General features: G+C 49.1%; 1 protein-coding gene across 2 annotated transcripts in view; it reads left to right on the top strand.

Annotated features, from left to right (window-relative positions):
• Positions 1–14,681, top strand: part of ZMAT4 (zinc finger matrin-type 4) — an 83,937-nt gene that overhangs the window by 45,620 nt on the left and 23,636 nt on the right. The window contains exon 5 of one of the 2 annotated variants that reach the window (XM_042801510.1): positions 5,589–5,816. The exons of the other annotated variant lie outside the window; for it this stretch is intronic. Coding sequence (XP_042657444.1) covers positions 5,589–5,816 — 228 coding nt within the window. The remainder of the gene's footprint in view (positions 1–5,588; positions 5,817–14,681) is intronic. 2 annotated transcript variants of the gene reach the window in all.

Below are 14,681 nucleotides of genomic sequence, written 5' to 3'. Positions count from 1 at the left end.
GCGCTGGGGCCGCGGGGCAGTGACGTGGCGCTTCCACACCCCCTTCTGCTGGGATGCGTCGTGGTTTGTTCTCCCTTTGATTTTCACAAAGGAGATAAATAACATTTAATAGAAGATTAATCTGCTCAGAAGCAAGCTGCTAACTTGCAGCAATTAAGAGGTGTATTAATAATTACCGGTGTGTTGCTGCTGAGAGATCCAACCCCTTCTGATGTTCTGGGGACCTGGAAGTTGAGGCCAGTGAGTGAGGAGTGGGTGCTGGCGATTCGGGAGGCACGAGCTCATGCTTGGTTAGCACCTTTAAAAGAAATCAAGCTGCTATTCTGACCATAACATGGCAATCCTTCAGATGGTTAAATGGATTGGATGTTTTATTTGGTGTTTCCCTAAGATCTTGAGAGTCAAGTATCTTTTAACTTTCACTTTTAAAAAAAGTGAGAAAGACCCTATACAAATATTTGAACTCTCATAATCTTTTAATTAAAAAAAAAAAAAAGCTTAAAATGTTTTCAGAGTTCCCCAAGTGCTCTTATTATGTCTGAGATTAAACACAATCAAACTGAAAAGGTATTTTAGTGGCAGTAGACAAGTAAAAATAGATAATAACCTCCAGATTTCGATGTCTGTTTTTTAGCCTTGCACAAAAATTGATTCTGCTACCCTAAATTCTTGTGAAATTCTGTGTTTACCGTTTGCTTAATTAGTTGGTCTGTGTGTAAAGGGAGGAAAGGATTTGTGAATTTCTTTGCACAACTGTCTTTGCAGGAGTCATTTTGATCACACAGATGTGCAATTGCCTCTGTGGAGTATAGCATCTCTTTAAATTGCAGAGTAACAAAATTAATTTAGGGGACAAAATGAAGACCACTGATTGCAGTTGAAACTTCAGGGGAATTCTTGAGCTGTTGGGAGAGTGGCACTTTCCAGTAAAGAAAAATGCATCGAAAAATATGTAATACACTCAGCAAAGGTGAAAAAATTGAAAAATGTCTGCAACTGGAATTCTGTTCCTCGTCATGGCTCCTGGAGGCAGTGGCTCTGGACATGCTGTGCTGTGACGCTGCTGGGGGACCTGGGGCTGCTGCCCGTGGCCAGAAATTCCCCGGGGCTTCAGCTCTGCAGAGCAGCTGCTCCCCAAATCCAGCGCCCTGCGGCTCCATCCTGCGCTCGCTCCCGCTTCCCGCCGGAAAGCGGCGGAGGGAGGATTTCTGCAGGTGCCTCCTCGGCTGCCCAGTGCGTTTCATGCCGCAAGGTGAAATGTTTCTCTCAGCTCTGCTGGATTGGTAAAGAGCAGATTTCCCTCTCGTCACCACGGAGGTTGCATCAACCCTAAACTCTGAGCAGCCTCTGCTCTGCGTAGTGCATAAAGCGGTGGAAGACATTAGCATGCATCGTGCTCTGTGCCCTGGCAGTGCTGTCCCCCCGTTCCGACCAGACGGTCCCAGCGCGCATCCTGGCCCCCCCGAGCTGCAGCACCCGTCGCCTGCTGCGGGAGGGCCCGGACCGGCTTGGCAGATGCACATGGATGCACTGGCGGCTGCAGGCTGCCTCCAAACAGACAGCTGCTTGATATTTTGGCTTTTCTGTCTCGCCAGTCCCAGAGAAAATGACATCTATTCTCGGTCCCCTTATGGAGTCACACCTTCCCTTTCAATTTTATCGTCTTAATGAAGTACAGATCTCCCATTTCCCTGCTGGTGCTTCAGGAGAGGGAGAAGTGCCTTAACAGTCAGGTTGTTCACAATAGGAAAGTGATGTCTCATCACTACAGTGAAATACTTGTGATCTTTTCTGTTGCTCCTGCTGTACATGGTTGTAGCCCTCAGAGGCTTTATGTCACCACTCTTGCTGATGAATTCCTCTAGTCATTTCCAACATTTTCTGTCAGCTTGCATCCAGTCATCAGTATGAGTTATAAAACAAAGAATTGTGGGGGGAAATAGCTGCTGCCTTCATTGATCGAAGTACAGGTACCTGCAGGCATCCTTTAGGAGGGTGGAAATGGCCCGGCAGCCCCAGCAGCGCCGCGAGCCATGGCTTTGGGAGGTGCTGGGCTGCTGCCGGGGGAGATTCCCACACCAGGGGCCCCTCCTCGGGGTGAGGAATAAGGACGGGAGTTTGCTGGCAGAAGAAGTTACCTTGGCTTGTCTTTTTTACCTCCTTATTCTGTAATTCCCAGTGTGGGGTTTGTGTTTCAGTTGTGCTCAGAGGTACAGAGTAAATGGCTTTTGGGTTTGGGTGCGAGGATCCGTCCAGCAGCAGCTGGAGTCTACCTTAGGCCCAGCTTTGTCTTCTGAAGAAAATGGAATTTCTGCAGTGCCCCATTGTTGTGGCTCAGTTACTTTCTCATTCTCATGCTCAGTTCCTGGAGAGTGGCAATGATAAGAAGTTGGGTGCCATTTAAATGCAGCTATGAATAAAAAGCTTTGCATGCAAGAAATAAGTCAAACATTAGTTCACTGCCAGAGTGCTAAAGTGTTTCTAACTTTATATTTTGCTTCTTGCAGCAAAGTAAGACTTTCTCACTTCCCTCCCACAGCAAAAGGGAATGTAAGGCAGACTGTCATGAGCTATTTAGCATTTTGAAATACTTGAAATAGTCAAACTAGCAGCTTTTGTGTTTGTGTTTTAGATGGAGAAACATTTTTAACGTTTGACGCTTTGTGAGTGTTTATTATTAATTTTTGTGTTGCTACTCAGGAAATGATGATATTTTTCTATTCTGTAGTAGTTATGTAGCACATATCAAAATGATAAATCTGCATTTGTGGAGAAGTCAACTTTAATCTATTTCTCTTCAGGAGGATTTGGAAGACACAGGGCGGTTTCATTAATTGCCAGGCTGGGTTCAGCACACCTTAGGACTGGTGGTATTTGTAAAGGGAACCTGAGGAATGTGGCTTTATAAGAAGAAGTTTTGTATTGTGAGTGCTAAGAGGAAATCCCTGCCCCACGGGAGCACCCGTGTGGTGTGGGCAGAGGGGGGCTGCCGTGGGGGCTGCAGCCCATGGGGCTGGGGGGAGCCAGGCAGGGTGGTGGGCTCGGAGCAGGGATAAGGTGGGTATGAGGGGGCTGGGGTGCAGTCCCCCGAAGCAGGAGTGCCGGTCCCCCTGACAGCCTCCCTCCCGCACTGCCACCAACCTCATCGAGAGGGGCTCGGACACGCAGCCGCGGGGCTGCCGTGCGGCTGGTGGCTGAGCAGAGCGGGGGCTCCAGGCGTATTTCTTTAGCAAGCAGGAGATATAACTCCTGTGGACACCACCAGCTCTGCGAACTTCAGCCTCTCCCTGGTTCCCCGCTGCAGGCAGCTCGCATATAAACAAGGAGAAAGCTGACCAGGAGATCTGATAGATTTAACTTTATAGCCTGGGGCCTGCGGAGCAGCAAGTCAGATATATCACAGAGCTCCTGGACGGCTGTAATAACGGGATGTTTATAATGGTCCATGTGTGCACATCCTGGGGAGCGGGTCGGGTTCCGCAGCATCGTGGGGCAGCTCCTGGCATCGGCCCCCGACTGCAGGGATGCTCCTTGTGAGTGCCGGCAGCGGTCCCCAAGGCGTGTGAGTGGTAGGCAAGCTGCGCTTGCTTTTCGTCAGTCAAGCATACGCAAAGCCTGTGTATTCTTAATTTGGACAGGCAGTATTGTTACTTCCTAATTTTCTTCTTAATTGCCATGCGTCGGCCCCCGGCTCTGCTCTTTGGTGTACTTGCATTTCCGTTTATGTTGCGGGCACCTCGGAGGGGCTGGGGGTGCGTCCTTCAGGCTGGAACTGTAGGTGTTGGAAAAGATGTTGTTTTTAGGAGCAAAATCCAGCTCCGTCAGCAGCAGTTTTGCAGGAAGCGGCACAGCTGCCGACCTCGGCTGCCTTGGCAGAGCTGGGACGTGTCTGAGCATCGCCCCGGCACGCTGCAAGGGGCATCACGGGCCCCGGGCAAAGGAAAAAGTTTTTCTTTGTTGGTGTTGTGCTTGATTTCTAACTAGGCTAGTTAAATGGAGGGCAGGCAGAGATTAGGCAGTGGAATCCTCTGGTGGGGTGAAATGAATCCAAACGAGCGGGCGGGCGGCTCGCGAGACAGCAGAACGAGGAGAAGAAATATCTTCTGTGGGAGCCAGTTGTGTAATCACTTTATTAACTAATCCCCGAAAGAGCTCGTTTGGCTCGTGCTGTGCAGAGCGCTGGTGGCAGCAGCAGAAGGCAGGAAACCCTTCTCCAGGTGTTTCTCCAGATGTGGCCTGGCGAGGAGGGTGATGGTGCCTCACCCAGCCGTCCAGGCCATGAAACCCTTACACCTTGGCAGCTGTCATCAAAAACAATAGAAGCTTATAAACCCTTGGAAATGGATAAGGTTATAAGTAATGTTATATGTAAGCTACAATTTCCTTGAGGAAATCTGATAGATGTCCCTTCCTGAGCAGGTCAGCAGAAAATTTATAACAATATTAACTTTCTTGAGCCATGGAGTCAATCACAGCAGGCTTCAGTTGTAATTATACGTCTAAATATATCCCTGTTTCGCTCACTGCTGCCGTTCCCGGTATCGGTGGCTGAGGTGGGTTCATCACTTGCCAACCCGTGCTCTCGTCAGGGCTCAGCTGGGATAGCGCGGAGCCTCTTGAGCAAAGGAGAGCGATCGAGCTCCCCTTCACCACCTTCAAATTTGCCTATTCTTGTATCACAGAGAGAGTGGTTTGTTAATTATTTAGATAGCAGACATTTCATCTGGAAAAGAAAAGAAAAGGAGAACCACATAAAAGGGAATTTTTGAATGAGGTGTGATAATTAAGTGCTAGTCATTGTATATTTTTGTATCCCAATGTTGTTTGAACTTTATTTTACTTTAAGCTGTTTTTCCATTGCCTTGCAACTTACATTGTACAAAGTAGGAAAACTGTGGCAAACAAGGCGCAGCTCCATTATGTAAAGACTAATCACCCATTTTTCTTTGAAATTATTTGGGGATCACGTTTGTGTTCCCAGACAGCCTCATGGTGAATCTGAAGGGAAATGGGATTAAATGAAGGTCACGGTTTGCTGGTACCTGTCAATTCTCAATGTGAAGATATTTGGATGAGGGGGACTGACTAATTAATATTTTTTTTTTTTGTCTGTGACAATTTACAGTTGCTCCAGCTTTCCCTATTCTTTCTGAGATCAAATAAGTTGAAAATTAAGAGTCCTAAGATAATGATAAATCTATGTCTCTATCTTGGGAAGTAGATGGCTTTGCATGTTTTGTTTATTCTCCACTGGCAATTTTTTCCTGGGAGTATCAATTTAAGCAGGATAAGTTCAGCAGGTTCAGTCACAACAGTGATAAGCTGTGTAACTGCAGTGAGAGCATCCTCCTTTCCCAGCTAGTGAAATGCAGATAGTGGAGGAACAGCCCTGTGCTGTCCTTTCATGCTGCTTTTCTTTATGAGAAATGGTAGATTTCCAAGCAGTACCATCCAAAATATCCAGTGGGACCCTGTAACTGCTGCTAATTACTCCCTCTGTCTAATGTGGGATCTGCCTCAGGGCCTGCTGTTATTCAGGCAGCAGCAGTAGCCTGGAAAAGCTCATGTCTGAACGTTTCCTCGTACAGAAACCGCTCTGAGCTCCCTGAAGCAGCCGCACACGGATAGTGCCCCGGTGGTACCGTCACCGCATCAGCGGAGAGACTCGGACAGGTACTGCCAGCTCTGCGCAGCCTGGTTCAACAACCCCATGATGGCACAGCAGCACTACGATGGCAAAAAGCACAAGAAGAACGCGGCCAGGGCCGACCTCCTGGAGCAGCTGGGCAAGACCCTGGACCTGGGAGAGCTGAGAGGTGAGAGCACGGGTACACGGCGAGCCAGGACCGGCTCCCCGTGGGAGTGGGGACCGCAGGGCTCGCCGCGGTCAGTGCTCCTCTGGCCAAGCGGTGCGGCCGAGCCCCTGGTGCTCCCGCTGCTTTATGAGGCTCCTGCTGCTGTAAAAACTGACCCCTCCTCTAAGGTGACAGTCTGCAGTTTTATCAGCGTCCTTTAAAAGTTGTTTCCTAGGTATTTCTTTTGTCTCTTCCTAAAATAGTCCCTTTCATTAGCACACGATTCTGTCCTCGAGCAAATGTGGATGATCCCTGTGAGCTGAGAGGGGAGAACACGTTGAAGTGCTCAGCCCCGCAGGGAAGTGGGGATGGGATGTTTGGTGCTGGAGGCAGAGCACTCCCTACATCTCCCTGATGGAGAGCAGGGCATTAGCTGTCTTCTGTGATTTAATTAGTGCTTGTAAAACACTGCAATGGCCCTGGGTCAGCAGCAGTAAAGGGGAACTGAGCATTTGCTATGGGTATGTTAAACACAAGTCTTCCGTGTTCCCACTGAAGCAGCTGTCCGTCTCTCTGTCCATCCTGGCCCCGCTGGGAGCTCGAGCTGCGGGTGCTCCTGGCGCTGCGGGTGCTGTGCCCCAGGGTCACCCGGATTTGGGCCTTGCACCCCCCCTGGAGGGACCCCCCTCATGCCGAGCCGCAGCCTGGCAGGTGTCCGTGGCTGCCAGAGCCCCCAAGCACCCCCGGTCCCACCAGGTCCCCCCAGTCCCTCCAGGTCCCCCCAGTCCCACCGGGTCCCCCCAGTTCCACCGGGTCCCCCCAGTCCCTCCAGGTCCCCCCAGTCCCACCGGGTCCCCCCAGTCCCACTGGGTCCCCCCAGTCCCACCGGGTCCCTCCAGTCCCTCCAGGTCCCCCCAGTCCCACCGGGTCCCCCCAGTCCCACCGGGTCCCCCCAGTCCCTCCAGGTCGCAGCCGCTGCCTGGCCCTGGTGAGGGGCCGGCCCCATCGCGCTGCCCCGTGATGGGGATGTGCCAGTCTGCACCGGCTGGGGATGCGGCTGAGGCTGAATTCCGAGTGAAGCGCCTTCTTAATGTGGAGGTGTGATTACAGGAGGAGAGGTATGAGCCTGCTGTTGAAAGTTTTTTCTGTAGTCCTGATTATAATCCTGTATGCACACAATATATTTGACTGAAGTAGGCTGAGGAAAAAGTGCAGGTTTGATTTTCAAAACCATGCAGGAGAGGAAGTCTGGTTTGCCAGCAAGACATTGCATTGACATTTTAAAGTACTTTTTTTTTTTTTTTCTGGCTAAATGAAATAATTTTCATTTAAATACTAATGACTATGCAGTATATTGTGCATTTCTTGATCTCAAATAAACCCTGTAACGGTTATCCAGATCCTTCATGTGCTACCCAGTGTGACTCACAATGCCATAAATGATTCATGCGGCTGAGTCACTGCCCGCTGTTGAAAATATGCGGGGAAATAAAACCTGGGACAATAACATGGAAGTGCTTAGTACTTTGAACTGTGCCAAGCTCAAGAGTGGCTGAGGATGTCATTAACTGTAAATAAATCAATTGTGAAGCGTTTTATTCATTTAGCTTGTGCCTAGGAGAGTTGAAATTGGAGGGCTCTACATACTCATCAGCCCGTGTTGGTTTTTAACGTCACAGGGGCTCGGTGCATGGTTGGGATTTGCAGCTGGGTCTGGTGTGGTCCTGCCAGCGTCCACCCACGGCAGGAGCGGGGGACTGTGGGGCAGTGCCATGGCTGCTCGCGTCCCCGGGCTCGGGGGGAGCCCCGCTCAGACGCTCCCAGGCCGATCTTTCGGAGTCTGCCGTTCGCGGGTGGCCAGTGCTTTCTGACGCCGGCGAGCCGCTCAGCCAGACCCGGTGAGCTGAGGACGATGTCCTTGTGCCTGCCAGTGGTGTCCTGCAGAGCCTGCCTCTGCTGCTGGAATAGTGCTATGGCTGGGTAATCCTCCTCTTCACAGTTTTTTTTTAACTAGGGAGTGTGATATGCTCTCCTGAATGTACTTAGCTGTGAGGCTGGAGCAGATTGCTGTGCGTGTAGAAGGCAGATCCGTGCAATAGCCAACACAGAATGAGACCTGCCTTCTGTCCAAGCAAATAACCTTACCTTGGCAGACAAAGCCATATCCCACTTCAAGAAAAATTATGGCAGGGGCAGGTCAGGGGCTCGCGGTGGTGGTCTGTCCCACGTTGTCAGAGACACCGTGTCTGGGCATCACTGCTGATGCCCAGTGGGTTTAGTGCTCGGCTGCACGTGGAGGGGATCGTGCCCGTGCGCTCTCCCTGCTCGGCGCTTGTTTTGCTTCCTCGGTATTTGCCAGAAAGCAAACTCATTTTCTTTCCATGCTATCCCCGGTGGCTTCTCCCATCACAACTTAAATATTAATTCTATTTTGACTACTGTGGGAGACAAACATTTGATGCATTGTGTGAGCCTGGAACAAGCAGTGTCAGTTGAAGTACAACATTTCATCAGCCTTTGATGTTTTGATAATGGTTATAATAAAATATTTATTGATAAATATTAATGTGTATTTGGAGAAATAAGAATAGAGATATATTTTTGGACAACTGATATTTATAGGAAACAAAAGCACTGATTCTTCTCGCCAAGTGCTCATCCTGTAATTTTGAAGTCTTATTTTCTTCTCAGAAATGAGAAAGAGGATGAAAAGGGAAAAGGAAACCTCACTAGCAGCGCCATTTCTCTAGTCTGCATTGGGCCAAAGGTGCGGGTGCCCGGGCACGCAGTCCCGTGCTTTGGCCGAGCAGAGGGTGAGTTGCAGGTTATCCGTCAGCGCACGCCGCGACCAGCCCGGCCTCTCCAAGCAGCTTCGTGCAGCTTTTCCAGCCTTGCCAGCAGAGCCAGGCCAGGAGCCACCGCGCCGAGGGCCGGCCCGCAAACCCCTCTGCTCTCGCCCCTTACGACAGCACAGGGACGTACCCTGAAAGAGGAAGAAATGAAGAGTTTTCTTCCTGCAGAGCTGCCTCCTCTGGTTGCCACTGCACCCCAGCCGATCCTGGGGTGGATTGTAAAAAGACAAAAGCCGGTGGGTGTGGTAATGAACCCTGAATTCTGGGCTCATCCCCCAGCAGCTTGCGCCTGTTCAGCAACACGGAGCAGAAGCTGTTCCGGTGGAGGCACCGGTGCGGCTCCGTCTGGCAGCTCTCGCCTTCCCACTGCCTGCACCAGGCAGAGAGAGAACTGTGGTTTTGCTCCATCAGGTCACATTTCAGCAGTTTTACTTCATGTCTGGCATTATCCATCGCTGAGATCCCTTTCATTCCTCCTCTGACGCAGGTGGGCTCTGCAGGGGCAGAGGTCTCGCAACAGACTGGCAGATCTCATTCACGGGGAATTTAATTAATAACGAACTCTGCTTATTGCTGGTGCTGAGCCAAAACCCCACAGCAGAATGTTCTCTCTGAAGGCTGGTGCAGCGTTTGAAAGTCTGGGCTTCATTACGTGGTCTGAGTGTGCCCTTTCCGTTTCTCTTTCCCTTTCTATATGCACATCTTTAAATGAACAAAACCAGCAGAAGACTTAACGTACAGACAGGCCCTCCTTCACCTCATCAGTGTTTATAACCTGCACTTTGGTGCCTTTTTGCACGACAACAAACCACTTACCAAGGCCCTTTGGGCTCTTTTTGATGCCTGCCAGTAAAACTTGAATTTTATATAGCAATGGAAACAGCTTCTGGGCCTGGATTGTGTACCTGCAGCTGATTAGATGGGATTCTGTAAACAGCAGGAATGTAGGTCTTCCTCCCAGGGCACCTGGTTTCTGGTGAACAAGAAAAGCACCAGGCCCTTGAGCAGAAAGTGGTGCCTCTCAAGGGGGTTACACTGTGAATCCCTAAAATAAAATACAGCAGCCTCTGCAGTAAAGCAGGATCGGGGTGGCTGCACAGGGGTGTTGTCACCTGAAGCCTTTGTATTTTCAGGTAAGTTGTCGCAGTTGCAGATGCTATCTTGCAAAGTCAGGCAAAGAGCTGAGTTTCATTTTCCTTCTCAGGTTATAATTTCTTTGTATGCCTTATAAATAGTTTTCGTTCTGTGCTGTCACTTTTGGTTAGTAAAAAGTGATTTAACAAGTCCTCCCCTGGAATGTGTTTTAATGCATTTTATGCAAAATGACATTAATGACTTCACTTGTTAATATTTTATTTAATGGATATAGGAGCACATTCAATTTTACATGAATGCATGTCATGATGCAGGGGAGGGAACGCTGCTGTGTTGTGAGGATGCAAAAGTAGACGTGAATGAATACAGACGGCGCACAGGATTTCCTCGCAGAGGCTGCTCTGGTTGAGACCACCTTCCCATGGCAGACTGCCTGCTGATACTCAATTCCAACATGCTTTGGTTGGGTGCGTTCCATGAAACCACAGTTTCAGCCAAGTTGGTGGCTTTGGTGAGCTCCGGTGAGATCACAAACGGTTGATCCTGATACTCTGGAGGTGATTGTTGCTTGTGGTTTCATCCTGCAGCTCACCTGAGGCAAGTTCCCTTTCACTGTGCCTCATTTTGGTGGAGTTCATGTCACACTCAGGACTCCTCCTGCGCAAATCTGCCTCAGGGTGCTGGATTTAGCTGAGAGGTCCTGCAGCCCTTGTCCTGCCGCCGGAACGCCGGTCCCGGGAGCGCCCTGCGGCTTCTGGCGTCTTCCCCCCCGGCCGGTGCAGCCCCTTGTTCCTCACCCCAACGGGGGGGGCTTGGCGGTATCTCCATCCCTGGGAACGAACCCCTGTGCGCCAGCAGCTCTGCCGCTCGGCGGAGCACAGGCGGGTTCAGAGAATCGGCCGGTTCTGCAGCGTTTTCCAGGCAGTGGGAAGAGCCGCTGCTGTGGCGCAGTGCTGAGCCCCCCGTGCTGAGCCCCCAGTGCTGAGCCCCCCGTGCTGAGCCCCCAGTGCTGAGCCCCCCGTGCTGAGCCCCCCGTGCTGAGCCCCCAGTGCTGAGCCCCCAGTGCTGAGCCCCCCGTGCTGAGCCCTCAGTGCTGAGCCCCCCGTGCTGAGCCCCCCGTGCTGAGCCCCCAGTGCTGAGCCCCCAGTGCTGAGCCCCCCGTGCTGAGCCCCCCGTGCTGGGCACGGGGGGGGACGGGTTCCCCGGGTTCATCCTCAGGAGCGGCCTTGACATGCTGGTGGGAAAAAATCAGTGTCCCCAGTTAGGAGCTGTAATCGCTGATGGCGTTTCCACCTACACAAGTAATTAAGATTCAGTAAGGCTGCTGTTAATGTATGCTGTTAAATTAGCTGCTGAGCATCAGAACCTTATTACCTTAATTTAAAGTATTACCAGCTCCTTACTTGCCCAGCCCTGATCTGTGCTGTGCGGTGATCGCGGCGTGGTCCGAGGGCTCGGTCTGCAAGGTGCCAGCCGTGCTCTGCTTTTCCGTCCCCTCCCCTGCACGGTGGCGCGAATGTACGTGGTTTGTACGTGGTTGGTTTCTGACGGCTGTTGGCCTAATAAAGGGAAGAGGAGCTGCCGCCTATGGGCAGAGGGATTGACTATAAAACCATGCCACTGCATCAAGAATCAGTTCAGGAAGGAGAGCATCCATAAGCATATTTGCATTTGGGATTTTGTTCCATGACACAGAAAAATATAGGTGACTGTTTAAATACTTCTGTGGTATCACTTGCTTGCTACTTTCAAGTACTCATCTCAATATTTTTCAAGTATTTTTTAAAGAAGAGTTTAACTTTATGTTGGGCCAAATTCCTAGGTGGCAGATATATGAGGTGTTTGAGAAAAGTGGGACTGTTAGTATAGCTAGTGTCTGAAGTTCAAAAAAAGGCAAGTGATTTTTTGGGAGTCCGTAGGTACAGCGGGGAAATGGTAAGCGTGTATATAGCCTATGCAGTTAATTATGGTAAGCATAAACTGATCAAATTTGAGAATGCCATACTTGACTTGTTCTAAATGAATTGTTTTAACAATTTCTGCGAAGAAACAATACTGTAGAAAGTCAAAAGAGACTATTACATGGTTCATTAAAACTGTTCCTGAAGAGCACAGCAGCCCGTGCTAAGAATCCCACAACTCTGCTATATTTAAGCAGAGCCCTTCAATTAAGCTTGAAACAGTCTGTTCAGGTCTTCATGGAAGTGAATCAGTGCAAAGCAGAAACATGACCACAGAGACTCTAAAATTTCTAATTCCCTTTTTTCTAGGACAGGACAGAAATTACTTCAGCAACAATGGTTTACTGTAATGCCAGTGTACATGTAATGTCAGTGACGCTAATGCAGTCTGTGATGCCAAGTGAATTATTAGGATATTAAAATACAAAAGAGAGGAGAAGAGAAGAAACTACTCTGACACTCAGCATAGTGAGGGAGACAACAGAATCAGGGTCTGGAAACACTTAGGTCTGCATTTATATGTTTAATTCATGTCAGGTTTTGCCCTACATACCAGGAGTAAGAGCCCTCAGCTTGCTCTCCCTCTCAGGGATGTCCAGAAGGGAAACAGGCGTTTAGTGTCTGTTCAGCTGCACTCTGTTCCCTTCTGCAATATCTGCTTGTTTGTGTTTGGTTCAGTTTTGGTTTGTTTTAATTGCCATAGTTCCTAAAAGAGGCTTCTAATTTCTCCCCCCAAAATAGATTTTGAATCCAGCTAGTGGTCCGTTTCTTGGTCCAGGTCACTTCCTTGTAGAAGGAAAAAGACATTTTAAGAAAAAAGAGAAAAAGGAGAGAGAGAAAGTAAATCATTGAACTTGCTTTTGCAGGTGTGGAGGAACTTCCCCAGGAGCATCATGTTCTTCTGTGATTACAAAGGTCATTGAGGAATGGTTTGGGTGAAAACCTGGCTAGAAAGGCAAAATAGAATAGTAGTGTGTAAATAATTACTTGATCTATTATGTGCTAGGCAGGCTAATATCCCCTCCAGATGACAGGAGGAGTACGCCAGGGGACTAGGAATAAATGCCTTTGAAATGAACCAAACTGTATTTTTCCAGGAAGTCTAAGCTGACACAAATCAAAAATAATATCAGCCATTTTCAGCAGCCACTGGGCAGCATGCTGTCTTGGGAAAAGGCTTTTTCTCCTTCACCTCTAATTCTGATTTCTGCCTGTCTGCTGGGTTCCTATTTTTAGATTTTTCAGCTTTTCAGAGGTGGCAAAGTCTTGATTTCCTTGTCCTGCTGAGAACTGAAAATACTCTCAGCTCTACATCATTGCATTATAATTCTGAGATGCAAGCTGTTAAATGAGGAAGAAATAATTTCCCTATTTAGTACAATAAATAGTGTTGAGAATAGCATTTTTTGTATCTCTCTGGGCATCTCAGGTGGCTGTTTTCTCATGATGCTCTGTACAGAGGTTGGACTTCTTCCTTAACCCTGACCTTCTTCCCCCTTCCCCGAGACCCACCCAAGACAATTCACTTTATTAGAAGTTCTGAAATAACATAAGAGTGGAAAGGATGGTATCGGAAGAAAAGCTGTAATAACTGGCCCAATCTGACTATCAATCTCCAGTAAAAACCTGAACTTTGGTAGCAACATAAAAGCTATCACAATTTTTAAATGAGCAATTTTTATTGTTACCCATAAATCATCTTCTGTCTCTTGCTTTTTTTACCTTATGTGACAATTAGTAGAACATGGTTTGGAGACATTTCTGAGTTGCATACACAGAAAGGTGGCTCTTCTCTTAGTATCATGCTCTCATCAGCAGTGCCTGCCATTGTAATCCTGCACAGTCTCCTGGTCATGTTCTGTGCATGCACGCTTTTTAGGTGAATAAATGTCTTGTCTGCAGTGGATGTCTCAGAGGCATGAAGTTTGATCTTAGCTGAGTAAGTGAAGCACAGGCTGATTTTGTTGGGTTTAGCTCTTCAGCTCGGACGTTTTTCAGTGAATGCGCCAAGAGATTGTTTCTGTGACTTTGCTTATAAATCACTTTGCAGCTTCTGTTTGAGATGTGCATGAATCTGCTTAATTGCCTGGGTTTTTTGGTTTCTTTTTTTTTTTTTTTTTTTCCTTGCAATCTGTGCCTGGAGGCAGAGAAGTGAATTAGGAGAGAGATGCTGTTTAAACCTCGCGCTTTTCCTGTGCAGGGAGCCGTGGGTGCTGCTCCTTGGGGGGTGGGGGCCTTTTCCATGGGTCCGGCAGCCCCTTCTGAGGGGGCAGCTCTGGTCCTTCCACGACCCGGGCAGCAGGACGCATAGTCCCCGTTTCTGTCGCTCCGGGGGTGTTGGTGAGGTTTGGTTCCGTGCTGCTGCTGCCGCTGGTCCCCTTTTTTGCTGTCCGGAGACAGACCTCGTGTGCAGACCCCTGTGCTTCCCCGGGCTCCAGCGCGGTCGCAGTCACCTGAAGCATTAACCTGCTAAGCCAGCAGCACTGCTGCACCTAGAGCCCGTCCTCTGCCATCCACATTGCAATAAAATAAAATGCAGTATGTTTACTTATAAAATCCCTTGTAACTGTGGCAATCAAACAATGAAATGGAAAATAGCAGAAGCAGCTGAGAGATTTTTTAGAAGGTTAAAAAAACCCAAGCGAAACAAAACTCCCCAAACCCCCACAAAACAAAAACAACAACAAAATTTCATAACGTTTCTACTGCGAGCCCACTGAGATGTTATTTCTAGTTCAGTGGTACTCCGTTGGCCACCAGCAAGAGCAACAGCTTTATAAATAGTTGTTTGTTATTGTATCTGCGAAGGGCTAAAATTAGCAAAGCACGGGCTGCTTTGCGGTCAGGGCTGTAGACAGGTATCGCAGCCAAGACTAAATCCGTCGGGCAAACGAGCTCCAGCTTTTGGCTGGCCACCTGGTACCCGCGCCAGGCTTCCCGCTGTGACCTTCAGGCGAAGGCTGCCGAGCCGCCGGCCC

This window comes from Tyto alba, unplaced genomic scaffold (assembly GCF_018691265.1).
Source record: "Tyto alba isolate M040663 unplaced genomic scaffold, T.alba_DEE_v4.0 Super-Scaffold_34, whole genome shotgun sequence".
Classification (NCBI taxonomy): Eukaryota; Metazoa; Chordata; class Aves; order Strigiformes; family Tytonidae; genus Tyto; species Tyto alba.
The sequence above is the reverse complement of the archived record's forward strand: the minus strand, read 5'-3'. Positions and strand labels throughout refer to the sequence as shown.